Source organism: Ambystoma mexicanum, chromosome 11 (assembly GCF_040938575.1).
Source record: "Ambystoma mexicanum isolate Mex_15411 chromosome 11, UKY_AmexF1_1, whole genome shotgun sequence".
Taxonomy (NCBI): Eukaryota; Metazoa; Chordata; class Amphibia; order Caudata; family Ambystomatidae; genus Ambystoma; species Ambystoma mexicanum.
The window spans coordinates 583,003,944-583,027,624 of NC_090934.1; the positions used below are offsets into that span (position 1 = coordinate 583,003,944).

General features: G+C 44.8%; 1 protein-coding gene across 2 annotated transcripts in view; it reads left to right on the plus strand.

The window, feature by feature from the left end:
* LTO1 (LTO1 maturation factor of ABCE1) overlaps positions 1 to 23,681 on the plus strand; it is a 552,752-nt gene that overhangs the window by 183,084 nt on the left and 345,987 nt on the right. For both annotated transcript variants that reach the window (XM_069623447.1, XM_069623448.1), the window contains one exon: positions 670 to 746. In XM_069623447.1, coding sequence (XP_069479548.1) covers positions 670 to 746 — 77 coding nt within the window. The remainder of the gene's footprint in view (positions 1 to 669; positions 747 to 23,681) is intronic.

Consider the following 23,681-nt stretch of genomic DNA (forward strand, 5'->3'; position numbering starts at 1 on the left):
GGGTTGCAGTGTTTAGTTCATGCAAAATTAAGTAATGCTGTGTAGAAAACACTATTACAATGCATTGCTGTTAGATGCTTAGTGGGTGTTCAGAGGTGTCGTGTGGCTATTCCTTTAAGGCTCGACCACCGATCTGAAGAGTTTGTAGGCGGGCTGGTGTTCAGGTGGTACCAGACTATGGAGTGGCTTTGTATGCTTTTTGGGGAACCTGTAAAGGTTGCCTTCCAGTTCTTGTCCCAGCTTTTTGTTTTCTTCTGTACCCGGTAATTGTATCCATCTGCAGTCTAAGATGAGCTTTGCTAATTGTTTGCATATGCAGTTTCCTGTTGTAATTCACGACCATGTGTAGACTTAATGTACTAATGATTTAGTTTACATGTGCCCACTTAATAGTGAATTGCCCCACAGAAAATAGTTGCCGCAATACGTGACTGCTTTTTTTTCAATTTCGCTATTTGCACTTCTGGTGTTTGGGTTCGCGTTCGGCTGCTGGCAGAGCTACAAGAACTGTATAAAATGCTCTTCTAATGGTTTTCCTTTTGGTCTACTGCATTATGCCTAACAACTGTGCTGCAAAATGTATTTACAAGGATAATACATTCATTTTCTTTCCTTGTGATATTATTTTAAGATAATGCTGTACTTCTACTTTTTTAAAAAAATGTGTAGATTGGCTTTTATCTTGGATTTGCATTGACCTGGAAGAGTCTGCTAAACACCTGTACCAATGAAGATGACAAGCTCGGGTAGGATAAACCAATAACTCAGTCACCCTAGTGTCAGTTTTATAATAATTATTTGCATTTGTTAATGTAAAATGTTTATGCTGCTTTGATTTCAACCGTTCACTTTAAGATAAATATGAATTTCCTGGCAATTTTATTTTTTTGGAAATGTGAAGGTGTTTAACCTGACGTAAAACCCAGGCCAAACACTTATTTCATTTGCAAAATAGTGATACAAGACGACACAAAATGATTGTAACCCGTTCGTTCAACTTGTATTTTTTTTTTTTCACTAGACACTACTATGGGGGCCACCTTGTGCATGTTAAATATACTTTGTTGAAGGTGGCTTTTTGCTTTTAAGTTATTTTGGAAAAAAAAAGGCATGTTATTCCTGGAAATAAAATAAAAAATAAGTCACCCCAACCCCTTCCACCTGTTTGCTACCTCAGTTTCCCATTAAAAAAAACAATTTATAATAAATAAACATATACTACTGAGTAGACAGAAGTGCTAATTGTATTTATTATTTAGAGTGCTGAGGCAAGAGGCCCAGAGGCATAGGAGGCCTAACAAGACAAACTGGTAACGAGAACCTAGCAGATATAGACTCAGAAATGAGGCAGTAGAAAACTCATTCAAATAAGTCTTTAGTCCACGTTTGAATTAAGTTGGGGAGATGCAAGCCGTAAGGTCAGGTTGTAAAGCATTCCAACACTTGGGTGCTGCATGGTGAACTGTCTCCTGGCTGACAGTGGTCAATTTAGATCTCGGCACGTGCAGGAGATTGATATTGTTTGATCACCGCATTCTTCTGGAAGGCAGCCAAGACAGCCTGTCTGAAAGAAGCTGGGCTTTGGCCGTAAAGACATTTATGTGGCCAGGATAACAAGCAGAAAATAATCCTTGCATCCACTGGAAAGTCAGTGCAGTGCTTACCTGGCCTCAAAGATGTGATCACTCTTACCCAAATCTTCTACAGCATTGTTTTGAATAACCTGAAGTTTGGTTATTTCTCCTTTCCCAATACCCTGCAACAGGCTTGCACAGTAATCTAATTTGGCTCTGATGATTGTTCTAGCAATGGGAGCACAGTAGTTATGCATCAGAAAAGGTCTTAGCTGAATAAGCAGCTTAATGTAATATGAAGATCAGGATACCCGGCTGTTCACGTGGCCCTTCATATTCATTTCTTGATCAAACGCAGCGTCCAACTTTTTAACTTTAGGCAGAGTAGCAATGAAACAGCAGGCTAGCAGGAATTCCCTGTACTTGGAGTCAAGCTTCCATAGCCGCACTGCTGTGCTTGCCATTATCGACTCTGTTTTGGAGTCGTTCAGGGCTATCCAAAGCTGAATCCAGCAGTAGATCACATTAATAATTCTCTGTGTCTTGAGCATAGTTACAAGAAAGTGATATTAATCACAGAGTATCGTCCGTGTAGTTTGTATGTGAAACATTTCTGGCGTCGAGCAGATCGAACAGTGGCTTTGTGGAAATGTTATATAATGTAAGGGATAAACAGGATCCCTGAGTAACCCCACATGTCGTCTCAAAATCATTGGCAATGGCATCGCAACAGAAAACTCTGGCTTTGCGGCTAGACAGAAAGGACGACACAATTAGCTTTCGGAGGTGAAAGAAAGGCAGAATTAAATTCACTATTGACCAGTCAGCTGTGATCTACAAGGTCAAACGCTGCAGATAGGTCCAACAGCATGAGTAGTGTAGTTCCACCGTTCTCCATTGGGTGTAGAATATTCGTTTTCGGATCAAGAAGTGCTGTTTCAGTGCCAGGAACAGTACGGAATCCAGATTGCAGCTGACCTTCTTAATAGAAGAGGGTAAGGAGCTCTCCAAGAAAGATTTATTGATGAAATTTGGGTCAGTGATGGCGCACATGCTTTTTACGTTATTACCCAAATTGATCGTTTTGAGTTGATCGTATGGTACATCGGGCCGAATTCGGCGAATACCATTTCGATCGATTCGAAATGATCATATTGGGTAATAACTACATGGGGAGCAGGGGTTGCGCGGGGGTTCCCCTGCTCCCCATGTTTGGCAGTGATGGTCTTTAGGGTTAGTGGGGGTGTTCCCCGCTCTCCATGTTTGGTAGTGATGGCCTTTGGGGTTAGCTGGGGTGTCCCCCTGCTTCCAGAGGTTTGGAGGCAGAGGACAGGAAAAAAAAAGGAAAGCAAAGGGGACCCTGCAGCGTCGGATTCGACCCGCGTAGGAGGGACGGAACTGACGCTGCAGGGTCAGTAGAAAAACAGACATCAAAAGGTAAGTAGGGGATTGGTGGGGGCAATGTATTGAGGGCTGTGGGGGGGGGGTTAACGTTTGGCTGTGGCAAAATTGTATTTGCGGCCGAATTGACCGCAATCAATTTGGCTGCAAAGAATTCTGCCAAATCGTATACATCCCTTCCACCACCTTCTCTAAGCACACCTCTCCTTTTAGCTGGTCTGATATTAGCTGCTTCCAGTTCTATACTGTACCTGACCTGAACTCAAAAAAAGATTTTGATGGTGTCAGTCTTGGGAATATCTACCTCTAACATAGATCTCAAGGTTTAAAAAAAGGTAGCAGACGCACCTCTCTAGAAAGAACATGACATGATAACCTGTTCTGTGGTTTTTTTCCGCGTTGAGAGTCGCAGCCACCACTTTTAGCTCACTGTATCTTTCGCAAAGGAGGAATATCCATTTGCATATCAATCTTTGTCCCGCCCACAAGGGCAATCCATCACAGAAATGCCAGACAAAACCTCCTTTGAACAAGAGGACCAACAGCAACCCCAGACACATGTTTCAGTCTTGTTGGGCTTCATCAGTGAGGTGGAGCTGTGCCTCTCTGAGCACATCGAGCAAGGGGTGCACGTCTGGGTTCTTCTGTTTAGTCACCTTAAGTTTCCTAGGGTAATCCAGACATGGACCCCCTGCTCACTGTGCTGAGAGAGGCACAGTTCGACCTCCAACAAGGCTGAAACACGTGTATGGGGTTGCTGTTGGTACTCTTGTTCAGAAGAGAATTGCCATAGCATTTCGGTGCTGGACTGCCCATGTGGGTGGGACAAAGAATGATATGAAAATGGATATTTCCCTTCTGCCAAAGGTACAGTGAGGTAAAGTTGGCTGCAGACTCTCGACGCTTCCCAACGAACAGGTCATTTAGCCGTGTTCGTTCTCGCAGAGGGGCGCCTATGGACTATTTTTTTTTTTTTTAAAGATCTCGAGTTTGGTTTGTTTGCTTGAAATGTTTTCCTGAATCAACTTAATCTTATTGACCATGGTTCCTTGAATGGTCGTGCACCAGGGCTTGTCCTTGATTTTAGGTGTTGCAGGACATAGATTCTCCAGCTCTTTCCATATTCTAAAGAGCTCTTTAGTGTCCGAGCTAGCATTCACAATCCTAACATCATACACATACATTTTGGCCTGAATAATGGAGGACTTGGATCTTTAGCTATTTGATCATACATCTCTCTGTTGTCCTCAGAGTTGTATTTCAGCCATTTATCAAAGGCTTTGTGTTTAGCCATTTTCAGATTATGTATTTCCGGAGAATAATAGGATTTAGATTTCTTATTGAAAACCTTCCAAGTTTTGCGAGGAGCAACCTGGATTACTGCTCTAGAGAGTGTCTCTTGATAATAATCTGCACTCTCAGCAGTAGTCTCATAATTGGCCAAAGGATGCAAAAGAACTTCTATGAGAAGTGCATTGGCCTTGGGCAGTAACCTTCGTATATTCCTATATGTAATCGTAATTCGCTGTGGTTTAGACAGTTTAATCTGCGTGATGGACACAATATTAAAGCAAATGAGACTGTGGTCTGACCGTGGCCAAGAAACAAGTTCTACCTTATTAATGAGTACATTGTGACCGGTAAGCCAGTCAAGCATCTTCCCTTTGATGTGCGTTGGGTCCGAAACATGGCTGATGAAGCCCAAGTCAATTAAAACGGACTCCTATATCTGCCGCAGTAGAATCTGAGTCATTTGGCCATAATTTAAAGTCTCCAAGGACAACACATTTGGTTGAGGACTTGAGCATTGGCATTATACCACAATATTGAGCAGGACATGTTTGCATAGCAGTGTTTTTAATATCAGAGCAGGAGATTTACAGTTGTATGATCTGTTCAGATTTTCGCATGTAGTGTCACAGCCTAAAGGACCTCGATCATCAAGGATGATCAAAATATCAGAGCAACACCACCTCCTCTGCCCAGCTTTCTGTCTGCTCTAAGGATCTTGTAACCTGAAAGAATGGCTAAGGAAAAAGGTGGCCAGCTGCGTCATGTAGCCATGACCCAGTAATTGCAAAGATATCAACTTGGTGGGTTATAATATCATCTGCAACATCTACGGCATGTTTGACTAATAACCGAGTATTTAACCTCACACATTTTAGGAAGTTAGTCATACCCTGAGTAGACATAATTATAGAAGATGTAATGGGCGTATGTATTTTAACCACAGTTTCGATATTAACTGAGCATATATCATCCTGAACCAAAGAGGCTCTACACATGTCTAGATGGTGGATCGGCTGCACTTGGGTATTGCCACCTTCACCTAGGCTCACATTAGATGGTTCGTCAGACACAAAGAAAGGGGGCAAATATGGACGTTTGACATTCTGTAAATCAAATACGGGTGTACATGTTAAAATGTCCATATCTGTTGGACCATGTAAATCAGTTGGCGATGTAGACGTTAACATGTCCACATCTAACAGTTGAGTATAGCGGTGTACTGAGGCAATCGGGCGGGGGGGAGTGGCGGAATTATCCACCTCTGTAGCTGCTTTAGGATTATTGGTAACTATCATGTCCTGATTCAAATTCTCAGTACTTGCTCTCTGTTCATATGTATATACAAGTACCCAACTGCTCTGTGAATCTTTCCAAGTAGATTCGGTTTTTACCTAGTTCTTTAATTGCTATCAAATTTGAGTTATGCAGCAAGTTATTTGTCGTGGGTTCAAAGGCCATGACAAGACAACGCTGCACAATGGTTGCAACTCTATAAAAGATTTAGGCCTAAGCAGGTCGTTGGGCCTGGGCATGATAAACAAGGTATTGTCCCAAAAGACCGACCAAATTAATGACAAAAAGGTAAAGATCAGCTCTTGAGTTCATTAGGAAAACAGTCTTACCATAATGAGCGCTGGGGTACAGTCCTATAAGACTGCCTGCAAACAATCGCAAGCCAGTCGCTCGCCAACAAAAATGTAACAAATCAGCACTGCAGAAGATGGGAAGTGTAGTTCCTGAGCACTTCCCATCACAGCAACCCTCACACATGCTCGTAAGTGCAATTAATCACAAAATAGTCTCAACAGATCAAAAAAATTCTAAAACAATAAGTCCTCTATCCTTCTATTCTCTTTCTGCAACCAAAGGAGTTCAAATAAATCAAGCAACTCACAACATACGTATACATGCACTCTTAACAATCAAATGTCGGAATTGAATGTAGCAAGCTTAAGTAGCCGGTGCAAACCAGCTCTCCAAGGGTAAGAAATCGGCATAGTGGAAGCTCGGAAGTGTAGTTCCTGAGCACTTCCCAATACCAATATAGTTGAAGTGCAGTTGTGCCATATTGATCATTTAGTTGTGTGTATGTGTGCTGCAGCCATTTATGATTTATGGATGTGTTGTAAACCGGGTTAACACAACATGTTAACATTATTGTGCCAGGGAGTGTAATCGTCCTAAGTTTTATGACCAGAACTGAGCATGTCCTGCATTTGCCCTCAGATAGCATTTTTAATCAGTGTAAAAGACTGGAGGCAGAAAAAGTACAAAGCACTGCTTCACACAAAGCTTCCCCAGATGTAGTGTGCGAGGAGAAGCCCACTTACCCCTCACATAGACCATGTCATGTTACTGATGACGCGGAGAGGAAAAGGAGAAAGGTATAGTCTGCCCTTGTGCATGAAGCTGCCACTACTCTGTGCCTCTTGATTTCTGTATCATTGACAAAGCCAGTAGACTAGGTGGTGCTTCCACAGGTTACTTGAGGAAGATGACTGTTAAAGAGAATGCCTTCAGATAGGTTATAAGAAGAGTACACTAATGCTCATGTGCAAGTGTGGAATCACTGGCTGGGTTTTTATTCTTTATTCCTAGTTTCTGCGCTTTCCCTAGAGATGTTTCCAGATTGGTCAGTGCTTCAATCACTTCACAGAACCACCACAACTTAGTGCCATACACCTTAGGTTGTCATGCAAGGGCCAGGTTTACATCTTGCAATGTTTTGCTCTTAACTCGTGCTATGAAGTCTATTGGTTATAGTTGTGGCACTTAGGAGTAGACTCTGAGTACAGAGTGTAAACACCCAAGACTGATATGAAATGGCAGAGCAGAGATCAGACAGGATGATGTAAATCAAGAAGGATACGTTGGTAGGCCTGGGAGTAAGGTAGCAGGACTTTATAGATAAAGCCATGACAAGCAAGTGACTGATCCTGTCAGCTATGGTACACCTTTCCTAGGTCTCCAATAAATATATTGGTTGGTAAGCAACTACAGCTGAAGACTGAATACTGTGGTGCGACACAGAGAGGGTTAAGCTGTTTGCGACATTCCTGCTCCATCGTTTCCATAGCTGGAGACTGCTGGAACTGCAGGTACATCATGGCTTGAAGGGGAAGCCTCCACCACATTACTAAGGCGCTCACATAGGCTGTGTTAGGCCTCTGGAGATTTAGGATTAAATATGTAGTCTGAGGTAACTTCTATGCATTTCTTTTTTTCTTTTTTTTTTTAAAGCATATCTTTGCATTTCAAACAAACAAGACCATGGGCCTCGTTCCGTGTCGGAGGTAACCATGCCGCTATTTGCGGCATGGCTGTCTCCGAACTTGTCCAAACTCCGGCCTGGTGAATGGAGTAATTGCCGGTCCATTCCGAGGTCGGAGGGATTCCCCATTCACCAGAGGCATTCCCCATTCGAGCCCCCATAGGGCTCAATGGGAAGGGGGAAGGCGGCAATAACGGTACCGTAAATTACAGTACCGTTATTGACCCCAGAGTCCCTTTGCGGGTGCTAAAAGCAGGCGTTAAGGAAGGACCCGCAAAGGGAACTCGTAGTAGGGCGGTAAGGGTTTAACGGCACCGGTCTAGTTACCGGTGACCGTTAACCCTTACCGCCCTACTCGGAATGAGGCCCAATGTAACTACACAATACAGGATCAAAAAACAATGCAAATTCGATGTGCCACTAAATATTTCAGTAATCCTTCATGACATATTGCAAACACAAGACAATCACACTTGCATATACATTAAATAGAAATCTGAACTGTATATATCGTAACCCTATCTCAATCAACCTTCACAACACTGCATAAGACCTTTATTAATAACCATACAAATCCTTAAAAGGGTACGACGTTGTTTCATCGTCTGCTGTTACATCGCCAGGCTTTTAAACGTGCACATTACATCGTATGTGCTCATCGATTTTTTTTTAATTTTTTTTTTAGGGGGGGTGGGAAAGAGACAAATTAAGGGTTTGGGCGGGTCGGCAATAGTAAAAAAATAAGTGTGGGTGAGGGGTTTGGGGATGGATGTGCAAATTTAAAAGCCTGGTGATGTAAAAGCAGGCAAAGAAATCACATGGAACCCCTTAAAAAGCGCCCACAATTCCAAATGCAGATTCTCCCTGCCTTGTTTCAAAACTAGATATGACTTGTAACTCAGCAAGCCAGTCCTCCACTTATGGCTATTTCCTGGTCTTGCAGACCTTTAATATTTGTTTTCCTGCCAATACTAAAGCCCTGTGAATCCTCCAGCTGTGACTACAAGCAATCTCGCATCAATCTATACTTCGAATGGATTGTGTCCCCCCACGTATTCCTCATCTTGTGATAATAGTTATCTCCAGCTTCGCTGCTTCGGGAACATTTTTTCTCGGCAGAGGGCGCTGTGCTCGAGGTCGTGGCGTCGATTGTCCCCCGACGTACTCTGTCGACGTCACCGATGGTATAAGTAGCTCGAGCCGCGCCCGTTGCTTCAGTTCCGTTTTTCCGATTGCTTCGCTATCGAGAACGGCGCGCTTCTATTTTCTGTGAAGAAAATGTCATCATCTTCGACACCCAGGACTGGGTTTTAGAAGTGTGCAGATTGTGGATCTAAGATGTCGATTACCGATCCCCACTGGATTTGTCTCTGGTGTCTCGGTTCCAGTCACCGAACCGACGACTGCGGCTCCTGCCAATCGATGACCGAAAAAGTTCTTCGTGAGAGGAGAGGTAAATTGTCGGTGGGGAGGGAGGCCTCAAAAAAGGTTTCGTCAAAAAAACATAAGAAAGCGACCGATTCTAAGGGATCGGATCGCCATAGGCACTCGAAGAGATCTCGATCTAGAAGTAGATCGAGACATTCTTCGTCGTCATTGAAAAAAAATGAAGAGGAGACATAGATCTCCCTCATCATCTTCTTCATCAGAGTCGACCGAAGAAATTCGTTGTCCGACTAAATCGGATTCTCCCAGTAAGTGGGAAGAATTCCGCAAAAAGATGGAGGTTTTCGAGAATGCGGCCTCGACCCCCTCGAAAAAGCCATACCCCTAAGGTCGCTCCGTTGGACGACAAAGGGAAGTCCAAGGCTACTATGGCTAAGACCAGTAGCGTCGAGGAATAAAAAAACCTCGAGTCGACGTAAAACCGTTGAAGAAACCTCGAGAGTCGAGCACCTCTCCGGTGCCGGCCAAGAAACACAAATCGTCGAAGACTTCGACGACTTCGTCGACGCCCTCGATGTCGATAAATTCGACACCAAAACCACATGCGTCATCGACGCCATTATCGAAGTCATCTTCGAAAACTTCGAGGGATTTGCCATTTCCTTCGAAGCAGATGGAAGAGGAAGAAAAGAGATTCACTCCTTTGCCCAGATCAGACTTTTTCAAGTCTATGTCTGCGATTTATGAAGAGTCTGCTTCAGAAGAAGACAACGAAGTTACTCCTTTGGGAGTTACTTATCAAGTTCCTGAAGAACTTATTGACCAGGAATCCAGAATGAGAGACCCGAGTGATACTCTACATTCTGCCAGTGGAGTTGACACATCCCCAGAATTAGAGTTCGCCAAACCTGATCCTGAAGAGCATGCAGATGCTGGGTACAGGGGTCTTATGACCAGGGTAGTTGAATACATGGGTTGGAGTAATACTTCACCCATTTTTGAACAAGATGACACAACGGATATTATCGTCAAGGGACCTCAGAAGGATCCTGTTCTCCCTTTTCACATGGCCCTTCAAAGGACTCTGGATAAAAACTGGGAGAAACCAGAAACCATTGCTGCTGCAGACAGCACTTTTCCAACAAAATACAGACCAGCTGGATCGGATCCTGAATATTTGAATAAACATCCGACTCCAGAGAGTTTAGTCATTCAAGCAGCATCCACTTCAAAACAAACTGCTTATCCAACTATCCCTCCAGATAGAGAGGATAAAAAAATTAACGCCTGGGCACGTAAAGTTTTCACGTCAGGCAGTATGGCACTTAAGTCGGCAAATGTCACCTGTACCCTAGCCAGGTTTACCCATACCCTGTGGGACTGTTTTTCGGCAGCGGCTGATCATATTCCGGAAGGCGAGGAAAGGGAAGGCTTCCTGAATATAGTCAAAGACGGGAAGGAGGCAATGGGGGAATGCCTCCAGTCTGGACTGGATACTGCTGATAGTATCAGCAGATCCATGGCTGCAAGCGTTGTGCTAAGCAGATTTGCGTGGTTGAGAAAGTCGGGATTTGCACCGGATGTGCAAGCTAGACTCCTCAACATGCCCTTTGATGGCTCGAGGCTCTTTGGCAGAAAGGCTGATGAAAGCCTTGAAAAACTTCAGACCTTGAAAGCGGCAGCTAAATCACTTAGCGCCTCTTTGCGCCAGCCTCTAAAACCCTATTCCGGCTCATCTTTCTGGAGGGGTAGTTCTTTTCGATTCTACTCCTCTTTTGGTAGAGGAAGAGGACGGGCCTCTCAAAGGGGCAAAAGGAACTTCCCTCGTGGAACACAGGGAAGAGGTGCAAAATCAGCCTCAGGAGCGGCATCTGTACCCTCAGCCACTCCTGCAGCCGCCTCCAAATCCCTCTGAGACCTTGTTACACAAGACACCAGTGGGAGGCAGGATCTCAACATCTGAAGGAATGGCGGGGCATTACCGCAGATGCTTGGGCACTGGAAACAGTAGCCCAAGGTTACTGTCTCCCCTTTCTAAAAAGGCCTCAGAATCATCCACCGGGAGCCAATTCCGTCAAAATTCCGGATCCGCTCCTGTTGCAGGAAATTTTAACCCTGACAGAGAAAGGTGCCATAGAACTGGTACCTGTAGCGGAGAGGAACGGGGGTTGCTACTCCCCATATTTTCTCATCCCAAAAAAGGACGGAGGACTGAGACCCATCTTGGACTTGAGAAACTTGAACAAGTTCCTCGGGAAGGACAAGTTCAAGATGGTGACTCTTTCTCAGATCCTTCAGGCTCTCCAACTCCAAGATTGGTTGGTATCATTGGACCTTCAGGATGCTTACTTTAATGTGCCAATCCATCCAAAGCACAGAAAGTACCTGAGGTTCGCGATTGGCAATTCTCATTATCAGTTTCGAGTTCTGCCATTCGGGTTGACCTCCGCCCCGAGGGTTTTCACCAAACTGTTGGCGGTTGTGGCAGCAAGTCTCAGGAAAGGAGGTATTCACATATATCCCTACCTGGACGATTGGTTGATCAGAGCAAGTTCTCCAGAACAAGCTCAGGAACATCTTTCGATCACCTGCCACTTCCTCCACAAACTGGGCTTCTCCCTCAATTTCAAGAAATCCCACATGATACCATCCCAGAAACTCCAATTCATCGGAGCAGTCTTGGACACTTCATCGGGAAAAGCCTCGCCTCCCTAAGTGAAAGCTCTCCACATCCAGCAGATGGTAACAAAATTCCAGAATGCCCAACGTCTACCGGCCTTCGATTTTCTAAGGTTGCTCGGCCTCATGGCATCCTGCATTTTTCTAGTAACAGAGGACAGATTGAGAATGAGATCCCTTCAATGGGCACTCAGAACTCAGTGGTCCCAGTTCTCAGGGAATATGTCGGATCTTCTGCAAGTCCCGAGCACAGTTTGCTCAGGATCTTCTATGGTGGGCTTGTAACGACAACATTCTCAAGGGAGAGTCTTTTTGGCAACCATGGCCGGAGATAACGGTAGTGACGGACGCCTCAATCACGGGGTGGGGAGCACACCCCAACGATCTGACAATCAGCGGTCGTTGGTCTCCATCGGAGTCCAAACTACACATCAACCTATTAGAGCTGAGGGCAATCAGACTAGCTCTGAAGGCCTTTCTGCCCTGTGTACAGGGAAAGAATGTTCTGATAATGACGGACAACATAGTGGCCATGTACTATCTCAACAAGAGAGGAGGAGTAGGGTCACTGCCACTGTGCAGAGAGGCCATGCAGCTCTGGTTCTGGGCAATACGAGAAGGAATCTCTGTCGGCAATTCACCTAGCCGGAGAGAAGAACACGGCGGCAGACGCTCTGAGCAGGCAGAGCACGGTCTCTCACGAGTGGGAGCTGGCTCAGGAAGTCCTTCTGGAGATCTTCGCCCTTTGGGGAACCCCTCAAGTGGATCTGTTCGCCACCGCGATCAACCGGAAGTGCGATCAGTACTACTCAAGGGAATTTCCTCAAAGAGGAGCTCTGGGAGACGCATTCGTAGTGGAGTGGAAGTTTCCACTGCTGTACGCGTTTCCCCCAGTCCCCGTGATTCCTCAAGTAATCAGGAGGTTGAGAAAGTTCAGGAAAACCATGATTCTAATTGCCCCGGATTGGCCCAGGAGGACATGGTACCCGGACCTTCTAGACATGTCCATCTGCCCTCCAATACGTCTTCCGCAAAGAGAGGATCTTCTCTCGCAAGAGGAAGCTCGGGTTCTCCATCCAGAGGTCAAAACACTGAACCTTCACGCATGGTTTCTGAGAGGTTGAGATACAATGATTGGGATCTTCCGGATGACGTAATGGAAATCTTGCTTTCGGCCAGAAGACGAGCAACAAAGTCTTTGTACCGATATCGCTGGAATAGGTTTAGTAACTGGTGCAAAGACAAGGATGTGGATCCTTTTCAGTGTGGCACCTCAATGGTGCTTTCTTTTCTGCTACATCTAGCTAATCTGGGGCTCCAGATAGCAACAATAAAAGGATACCTTGCTGCGCTATCCATTTTCAAGCGCTCCTCGGAAGAGGTTTCATATTTCAAAATACCGTTAATACTTCAATTCTTAAAGGGGCTCACTAATGTATACCCTCCAGTCCCTTTTCATGTACCAGCCTGGGACTTAAATTTAGTATTAAAATTCTTGACTTGCATACCTTTTGAGCCTCTGCACTCATGTCCATTGAGGCTTTTGACTCTAAAAACTGTCCTCCTTGTGGCCCTATCATCAGCCCGCAGGGTTAGCGAACTTCAGGCTCTCTCGTGCAAACCACCACATACAATTTTTTATAAAGATAAGGTAGTCCTTAAAGTTAAACCTTCATTTTTGTCACAAAAAATTGTACTTCCTACGTTTTATCCTCCTCCTCATCTGGGCAAAGAAGAGGAGAGATTACACAGATTAGATCCCAAGAGGGCTCTTAGTTTTTACATATCTAGGATGGCTAAATTGAGACAAGATGACCAACTGTTTGTGGGTTACACTGGTCAAAAATTAGGCTTATCTGTAACAAAACAGACCATTTCCCGCTGGATCATATTAGCTATAGTTGAATGCTATAGATTAGCGGGAAAAGAACCACCAGATGGGCTTCGTGCCCATTCTACAAGGGGAATGGCTACTTCTGCGGCTCTAAAGAGGGGAGTCCCGGCAGCAGACATTTGTGCAGCTGCAACCTGGAAAACAATACATACCTTTGTTAAACATTATTGTCTGGACACTGCCTCCTCTACCGAGGGTTTATTTGCAAAGGCAGTTCTGCATTCTGTCCACGAAAACTGAAATGGTACTCCCACCTCCAAAAATTGATACTGCTATGGGAGCCTATCACAAGATGAGGAATACGTGGGAGGACACAATCCATTCGAAGAACAAGTTACTTACCAACTGTAACGTTCTTTCGACTGGATGTTCCTCCCATGTATTCCTCATCGACCCTCCCATCCAACACCACAGTACAGTTTACGTGTTCTTACACTTTCCTCTCACAAAGAATGTATCGGTCATGGGACACGCCTGGGTGTTCCTCCTATATATATTTCATCGAAAAAACAGAACTGAAGCAACGGGCGCGGCTCGAGCTACTTATACTATCGGTGACGTCGACAGAGTACGGAGTACGTCGGGGGACAATCGACGCCACGATCTCGAGCACAGCGCCCTCTGCCGAGAAATTTTTTTCCCGAAGCAGCGAAGCTGGAGATAACGATTATCAGAAGATGAGGAATACGTGGGAGGAACATCCAGTCGAAAGAACGTTACAGTTGGTAAGTAACTTGTTCTTCTTTGCATTTCTTAACACTAACGAATCCCACAACCCATCACCAAAAAATCCAGTAAGGAAACCAGGCAGCAAAAGAAGAGATCAGGCTTATTTCCATACAGCTGTATATTGGCCCTTTCCAAAGATGTGGCACCTGAACATGGAAATATATATATTTCTGAGCTTGTGGATCTGCTTAGATTTCATTCTGTGTATAGGCCGACATCTAGTGGTAGCTGCAGACTATTACATTTTTTGTTTTCAAAACTCGAAAAGGGACGTCGACAGGACGTGCCAGTAATACTATCACTAGTGTGACGTCCACTGTACTCCTGGTCCTTCACGCGTCGAGATTCCTCAGATTGTTTTTTTCCGCCATCATAGTCAGACACATATCGCAGAGTTCCTTCTTGGCTGACGCCATTACTTAGTAAAAGTTCAAACCTTCAGTCCTTTTGACAACCGTACACTGCAAGATCTCTGGAAATGGCTTTCGAGGACAAGACCATTCGTCGACGACAACGACGCCTGTCTCGACTATTTTTGTCGGCCCTGCATTGTAGGGAGAGCGTGGGGAGGTTCATATTCCATCTCACTTACAGAATGTATATTCCCCTACACTCCCATAGATTCTGCCAGGCTGCCATCTTTATACATTATGGAATACTCCGTCTGTCCTTCCTGTAACATGAAGTTTCCCTGGAAGGATTCACACAGAGTGTGTAACCTTTGCCTTCTTAGGGACCATGCCGAAAAACAGTGCAAGTCTTGCAAATAGTTTAGGCCGAAAACTCTTAAGGACCGCAAGACTAAACGCTGGGTCCACCGAGGCCACCACTGACGTCGAGGGAGCATCCATCGTTGGCATCCTAAATTACGCAGAGGGCGATCAGGATCCAATGGATTCCCGTGTGCGAGCCCCCGACTCAAACAGGCAGGCCAGCGGTTCTGCTACGGAGATGACACCCGGCAGCTCAGACACCCCCCAGTTCACACCACACCAAGCACATACCCCATGGCCAAAAGTCGACCACGTCATCGACCGATTGGCAACACGTGGTGTCGAAGGGAAGGTCCGAACATTCCCTGTCCTCTAGCCCATCGTGGTTACCACATGACAGGCCCTCGAAACAGACACCAAAGTCAGTTTCCGACATTGCATCCAAATCTGGGAAGTCCTCTGGTTCCGGCGCCCGAGCGTTGAAAGACGCGTCAACGGCCACGGGAATAAGCTCTAAATTGAGCGACTTAAATAAAAAAACATGCCTGACACACTACTGAAGACCTGAACATCTAAAAACTCTAAATCTGTGACACCCCAAGCCTCAAAGGTACAAGGATTATTCAACCACTGAGGATACCCTTTCAGGGGTAATGCATCTAAAACGGACCCCTGCCCCAGAACCCCCACCTACACCTCCCTCAGTGTTGCCAAGCTCCTCCCAATGGACCCCAGAACAATTTGATAGGGTCTTTAGACTTTGCCCCTCTTTATTGGCATCGCTCCCTCGGGTTCACTCTTGCCATTTAACAATTCCTTTCTTTTGATGTGGGATTCACTTCCATTGCGTTTGTCAATGGTTTTCGGTCAAAGACTTTCGACTGGACATGTTTTTTGCTAGACCCCTGTATGACCACTATCCCAGCGGCTCTCCTACAGCCTTCTTGTATCGGTAGCTTGCTTCAAGCATGGTATCGATTGAGCACCCATGTGGTGCCAGACCCTCTGCAGCTAGTCTGCCCTAAACAGTTTTATAGCTCTTTGAACTTTCCTCAATGGTCCACTTTGCGACTTTCATTCAACTCAGTTCGGTTTCTTTCTCGGTTCTCCCCTCGACTCACCGGCTGTGATGAATAGCTTGGCTTTCTTCGTATCGGGAGTCAGGCCGGCACCACAGTAGCGGGCATCTCCCTCTGTCCGGCTTATCAGTGTAGGCATACTCTGTGTTCCGTTGACATCTGCTGCAACACACTTGGGCTATTGTTCGCGCTGTTACGATCCCTTCTGTGGCGGCCTCACTGGCATGGCTTGAAAAGGGCAAGGTCGCTTCTCTCCTTGTCGCATCTTCGTTTTTGCGCCGTCTTTTTCCTCCTCTTGAACTGCCATGCTGAGTTAGCTCTCTCCTTGTGCAATCTGCTTGGCTCGTCCTGTGCTCTCGTGCTCCACCTTTTATCCCTGTGGGAAGGGAAAGGGTCGTCAGATGTGTGTGATTCTGGTCAATTGTCTGACTTTGCCTGACTCTTGTATTGGGACATGTCAGGTAAACGGCTCTGGTGTTAGTCCGTTGTCTTTCATGGTGTGCAAAGGTGTTTGTGTCGAAAAAAGGTGGGAAATGGTGTTGAAAGAAGGGGGATACCGCGTTTCACCCGCCGGTGTCCCACTTCCACTCCCTGAGGACACCCCCATCCAGGGGATCCTCCCTCACTGGTCCACCCTGAGGAACTGGATCCAATAGCGATGGCCGTGTCCTGGCCACCTGGATGACAGATCGCTGGGACTAGTTAGGGAGACACCTTCAGGTTTCTAACAGTAAAAAAAATATATGCTGAGAAAAACAGACCAACTGTTTGTAGCCATGGCGCCTGGCAGGGAAGGTGATCACGTTTCAAATAACGCCATCTGCAGATGGATAGTGAAATGCATACAACTATGCTAATCTTTATCTATCTGCTCTCTTCTATAGTGCCACTAACCCATAGGCCTCAGGGCGCTCACAAAGAAAAAAACATAAGACAAAGAGGGAGAAAATCTAGTCATCGAAAGTGTGGGCGGGGGTGGAGAGCGAACCAAAACAGTGGGAAGATGAAATTCATCAGGTCAATTAACCAAGCTTTTCACCTAAAATAAACGTCAAGACTCTGCTCTTAGTATAAGGCTGTACCACCTGAGTTCATGGTAGAGAAGACAGAGCAGCCAGGCTTATTCTAGGATGGAGAGCGGGCTGTAGAATCAGTACAAATGAAATTGTAAGACAAATGGTCCAAAGAAACGCTGAAACACTATGTATGTAAAAATAAATGGTTTATTTAAATACAGGTAGGCCCAGATAAATCTAGTCGTAAATAAGTACTATCACAACTTTATATGTAATCACGATTATAAAACCACAACACTATACTTGAAGGTACACAGACCAAAGTATAAACCTTATTTGGAACACCTAACAGTAGTTCTAGGGAATTCACAACCTTTTCATATACATTCAGTATAGGTCACACCCATTCTTGGGGAGCAAAAACCAATGGTTACTTTCACACTTACATTTAGTAATGCAAGGACAGTAGACCCTACCAGTTGTACAGTGATTCTCAGTACAAATCACATAATCAGTCAACTGGACAATATACGCTTTGTGAATAGTGAAACACTTATTCCAGCTACAGTAAAAAAAACTACTACTTTTGTGATAACACACAGTTATGCTAGGTAAGTAAAACTAAGGATGTAATATTCAATTACAGGTGCTTTTGAGATCAGTGAAACACAGATCGAGATAAGCAGTAACTCTTGTAACTTTTGGGATGACACTCGGGTAACTCAAGGTAAGTAAAACCCATATACTTTTTCAATCTCCCAATGAAGTTTAGGTTAGACCTTTCCCAGAAATGCAAGTTACTTATGTACGACTTATAAGGGACAGTTGGAACCAAAGTCAATGGGTTAGATAGCACAGGGAAAGTAAACCCTAATGTTACACTTTACTGAATGACTCAAAGTTATTTTAGGTAGGCAACAACCTAATACAGACTTATTCTGTACACCCTAGCAGCAAGTCAGGGAAATCCAGACCCATTTGGGGAACACTCATACAATTATCCTCACAGGAATAATCTGGTGAAATCAACACATTACTTTTGGGAAGAGGCACAACCTAATCACAGGTGAGTAATATACCTTCACATCTACCTTCTATTAGAATGGCAAAACAGGAAAGCGAGATGTTAACCATACTTTTAAGAATAGTGCATCACACATCCTAGGTAAGTAAGAACTTTTACAACTGTTCACTCCAAGAGTTAGTTACCAACTATTTTACAAGTAGGTCCCTTTTAAACACTTATTTTCTTTTCTAGGCAAAAGGCCCAATCCCTTAAAAGTATTTCCCTTATTCTTGGAGCATAAGTGTTCTCAGTGGCAGAAGGGGGGGGGGGTCACTAGGATCTAGTGTCCAACAGGCAGTGTCAGGATAGGTTCTAAATTAGCTAAAGTCGGAGTTCTTTAGGAAGACTGGTCAAACAGGTGAGTACTTTACATCTAGAGTTACAAGAGGGCCCAGGGGCTTCACGGAAGACAACCTAGCAGGATTCTAGCAGTGGGACTGGGTGCACTGGACGATAGGCCTCCCAATCAGAGAAAACACCCCACAGCTGCACAGAAATACTAACCGACTTAAGATAAGTACATACCCAAGTCAACACAGAAACTCAGCATTGAAGAAGGTTTTGCAGCAGGAGGACTTCAGGATCTGCAGCCAAATACCCTGTCAGTGGATTCCTTGTCGTGGTGACAGAAAACAAGACCTCAGAAGGAACTTTGCAGCAGGGATCAATGGAGAAGGCTCTAGGCAAGGTTTTCCTCGCGGCCCAATGTGGTTCTGTGGATTTGGCACCATTTTCAAAAAGCACAGAAGAAGACATAAAATCGTGGTTGAATTCCCGTGTTAAAAAGGTCCAGCACTCTGTTGAGGGGACTTTTCAGACTCGATTTGTGTCTCTGGAGATACACCAGGATGCCCACAAATTTTCAGTGAGATTCAGAATTCGGAAGACAGTGCGCCGCACAATGGCTTGAGGTCCCAGGGTATTGGGGTATGGCAGCCCCGCAAAGTCGCAGCAATGTGTGGAATGGCTCAAAATGCAGGTGGTCATGGGTCTAATTGGTCTCACCAGGCTCTGGGTCAGGGTGGACGTTTTTGGAGTCCCCAGGTCAATTGGAAGGAAGGGCGACAGCAGGCTCCGGTTACACATCAGGCTCTCCAGTCGCTGGAAATCATTTCAGCTGCTTTTCCTTCATCCTCTTCGGTTTTGGTTCCAGTGGTCAACTTGTCTTCAGCTTCCAGGCTCGCACTATTTAACAGGAACTACAACACAACTTCTGCATTCTCTCCCTGCATTTTACAACAAGGGGCAGTCTGGTTGTCCAATCGGGACAACCAACACCCCACTGTGACTTGTCCCCATTCAGGCAAGGAGGTTAAAAAAAGGGCTGTTGAGTTTTGGACTCCTCCCTCACTTCCTGCCCTCACAGACAGACTGGAGCCTGGGCGGGGAGTCCAGGAGACTCCTGCCGAAGATAAAAATCACACAAAGGAATTTCCTGCCCTGGATGTCTGGGAAAGGACCAAGAAAGGACAAGAAACACTAAAATGACAAATCAGAAGACGGGGCCATTTTGGTAAAATGAGCACCCTTGGGTGCCTTTATTGCTGCCGTTTACACCGCCCACGGTAAAGGTGCATCAAATTAATATAAGGTATCACTGCCACCAGCCATTGAAGGTAAGCTTGTTCCTGTAACAGAATTGTTACAGTTTTAGTGTGAAAGGGGATACATTGTATCTCCCCAGCACTCCACATAAGGTGGGGTGTGCTGGTTTCACCTAACAAAATGTAAAAGGGATCCAAAGATCCTTTCTACCCTTGAACTGTACTTCTCTCAAGGTTGGGCAGAGAAAGTTAAAAGGGGAGGGCCTAGGGTAACCCAGCAACAACAGGCACTTATTGCCAATAAGTTGATAAAGAGGATAACTTAAAAAAAAAAACACTATGGAGACTCTAAAAACTGACACCCATAAAAATAGTAAAAGATTCTGTGAGTGTGGAAAAAGGTTCCCACTCAGAGGTATAAAAGCAAAATGTTCTGGGGTTGACCGAGGTCAGCAAGATTTACCATTTCTATGAAAATCTTGCCTAACAGAACCTAAGGTAAGTCTGATGGGATTCCTTGTAATCCTGGTTTTCAGATACAAAGGGGCCTCATTGTAGAGGCACTTAAACTATAACTAGCCCCTTATATTGTTGCCTTTGCCGAATTGGCAACCAATGTAAGCTCCTGCGAGCTTCGGTCACATGTGCCATCAACAAGACTCTGCCTTTCACACCAAGAGCTGACTCTACCAGGGGTACAAGAGCTACTCTGGCATTTATTGCAAATGTCCTGCTGGACACCATTTGCAAATCAGCAACATGGAGCTCCATATATACTTTTACTCAGCACTACTGCATTGACACACATTCTAAAGCAGATGCACAGGTGGGACAAGCAGTGCTAAAACTCTATTTGCCACTGTACCTTTTCACAACCCACCACCTTTTCCAGACACTGCTAGCTAATCTATGCATAGCATGTGATCTAAGCAGATCCACAAGCCTCAGAAGGAATACATTACTCACTGTAAACATATTTATGATGCTTGTTTCTGCTTAGATTCACATGTGCCCACCCTTCCTCCCCTGGGGAGTAGAAGGTGCATAAACGTTTTGTGGCTTTACCTACTATCTGCTTTATTACATCTGAACTCAAGCTGCACTTCATGCTACCTCATGTCAGAAACAAAAACAATCTGATGGACCTCAACGCATGAAGGACCATGGGTACAGTAGACATCACACTAGGGATAGTATTACTGGCACGCCCTGTCAACGTCCCTTTTCATATTTCGAAAACAAAAAATGTAATACTCTGCGGCTACCACTAGATGTCGGCCTATGCATAGCATATGACTCTTAAGCAGATACAAGCATCATAAATACGTTTTCCCCATCGACAGGCTGGGAATCCCTGGTTAATTTGATTTAGTAATTTTCCTTTGGCAAAACTTTGACAACTTCACTGTCCCATCAACGTTGTTGTGGGTGCTTTTGGTCCCCACCAATAGGATGTCTAGTGTATAGCTGTGCCGCAGCAGCTTCCCCTCAGATTGTAACCACTACAGCTGGAGGATAACTCCCCTGTAGAGAATGTTTGCCTGGAGGCGAAGGCTGGAGGGCGCATGTGACTCCGTGAAAGAAACGAATGCTAGAGAAATGGAGTTACAGGTAAGAAACGACTCTCTTCTCCAGCATTGGATCTTTAGGGATTCACATGCTGTGAATATATTTGATAGCATACGTGTTAGGAGGAGATAAACCAGGCAAAAACAGATTAGAAACGTTAGCATTTTTCTGCATTTATGCGAGAAGTGTACATATATAAGTATAAGAAAAAATACCCCAGAAGCTGCAGGACTTAACTTACTAGAACAGCCGTTGAAGGACTACCCGTCCCATCTGCATGTCTTCTGCGTGCTGCTGTTGTAGGCAGGGTCCTGAGTACGCTTAGCAGCAGTCCACCCCAGCTAGCCAGCACGCTACCTGATGTGGAGACATACACGGGTGCTCGTCCTACGAAAGTTACCCTGACCTTTCCAGGAACCGATTACAGCAATCTGTTGGCTGTTTCGAAGTAAAGAGGAATAATAACAATAGCACGTCCAACCCTTTCTCCCTGCAGTGAATCATCCTTACTTGTTCAGCAGCACCATGATGTAGAGCTTATCCTCCACTGCAAGGGTCCACATCTCCCAGCAGGACCAAACCGGAGGATAACCTAATGCTCAGCCCCTGGCCCCTCTGTGATTCAGAACCGAGTACTTGGGATCTAAAGCACCGGCAGGGTCGCCCCCAACGGAGCCCTGATGATGGCGGACGCAATTTGATGCAAATCCGCCGAAGCGCGATTCGAACTGGGAACACTTGTTTGTTTGTTTCCTCTTTGTACGAGATTCTGTACCTTCAGTCTCTGCCACGTTGGCCTAAAAGATATCTTGTTTTCCCCAAGACCCTGGAACGTTTATCATAATTGGAAGAAATGTTAACTATAAAAAGGAATTACCCATAAATTAGGAAATTTAATGAGATTTGGGAAGCCATTTAGTCCCTCCTGTCTCTCTCAAGTTGTTTACTTTGGATTTTTAGAAAAACACTTATTCACCTATATCAACATGTATATTGTCAAACAATAATGAAATTATTGAAACCTATCTGTATACTAATCATACAGGATTTTATGTTTATCTGGTCGTATATATTACATTTCTTTGTTTTTTTTTGTTAAGTGATGTAATTATGAACTAGTATTGTTTTTGCACATGTATGCTGTACTCTACAGCACTGTTTTATTTTTTTAAATCTATGCACTATGTGTTAGTCCGTATGAGAAAATAAATCTCTGTTTTTTGCATTTATGTATTTCTGAACACAGTGAATGGTTTGTACATGTCTTTGACCCCCTGATTGGATCTGCTATTTAGCAACCAACCACTTTACTAAAACAAGTTTTTGATCAGCTTTAATACTTGAACTGGTCCACCCCAATTATTACCTTGAGTATTGTTCACTAGCAAGGGTACATCTATTTATCTTTATGCATTGTAGGCAGTAGTGCCTGGTAAACGTGTGAGGCCCTGCTTGTGTTGCTGCCTGGCAAATGTCTTTGATGGGCACTCCCGCTCAGAGAGCCGCTGAGGTGGCTCAGGCCCTTGTAGAGTGTGCCCTAGCTGCAGTGTGCAGTGGCCTGTTGGCCTTTGCCTGGCAGAAGGAAATCGCAGAGGATATCTGCTTTGAGATGCCTTGTTTTGTGATGGCCTTCCCCTTATTTTGAGGGGCCAAAGGTGACAAAGTGTTGTTTTTGTTGCTCTGAATGATTTTGTGCGGTCCAGATAATATTTGAACACCTTTTTTACGTCCAGAGAGTGTAGAGCTCTCTTCGCTGGTGATGTGGCATTTTGAAGGAATGTAGGCAGGGTGATGATTGCATTCTTGTGAAATTCCGATGGTACCTTTAGGATGAAGTGAGGATTTGTGGAAAGGATTACCTTGTTCTTCGTGAATCAGAGATACAGAGGGTCCACTGCTAAAACGTGATGTTCAGAGACTTGTCTGGAGGATGCAAAGGTGATTAAGAATGCCACTTTCCATGTCACAAACTTGATGTGTGACGTTTCTTTTTTAAAAAACTTTATTTATACATTTTAGTATTACAGTTGCAATCAAAACTTGGACTGCCCAACTGCAGGTCAGTCAACTTGTGCCGGAACGTTCCCCTGCGCCCCGACCCAGATTTCCCTCCACACCCCCGGATTGTGTGAAATCTTTTGTTTTTAAAGTTTTTCCCCCTCCGGTGCTTCGCGTTGGTCACAGACACTCAATTATGTACAGATTTATGTTTTTACTCAATCATCTGGTTGCCCTGGAGTCGAGGAGGTTGACAATTCATTCGCCTTTACTATTGAGTAGCGCTATTGTGGGGATGGGTCTTAGTTCCTCTCTGATTATTGCTTCTTTCTCTTGGAGGACCTGTGACCAGAACTGGGTCACTGCTGGGCAGCTCCAGGCGGGGTGGATGAAGTCAGCTGCTGGTGTTCCTCACCTATCGCACTTTGCTGCTGACTGTGGTCTATGTTTGATTCTTTTGGCTATGTTT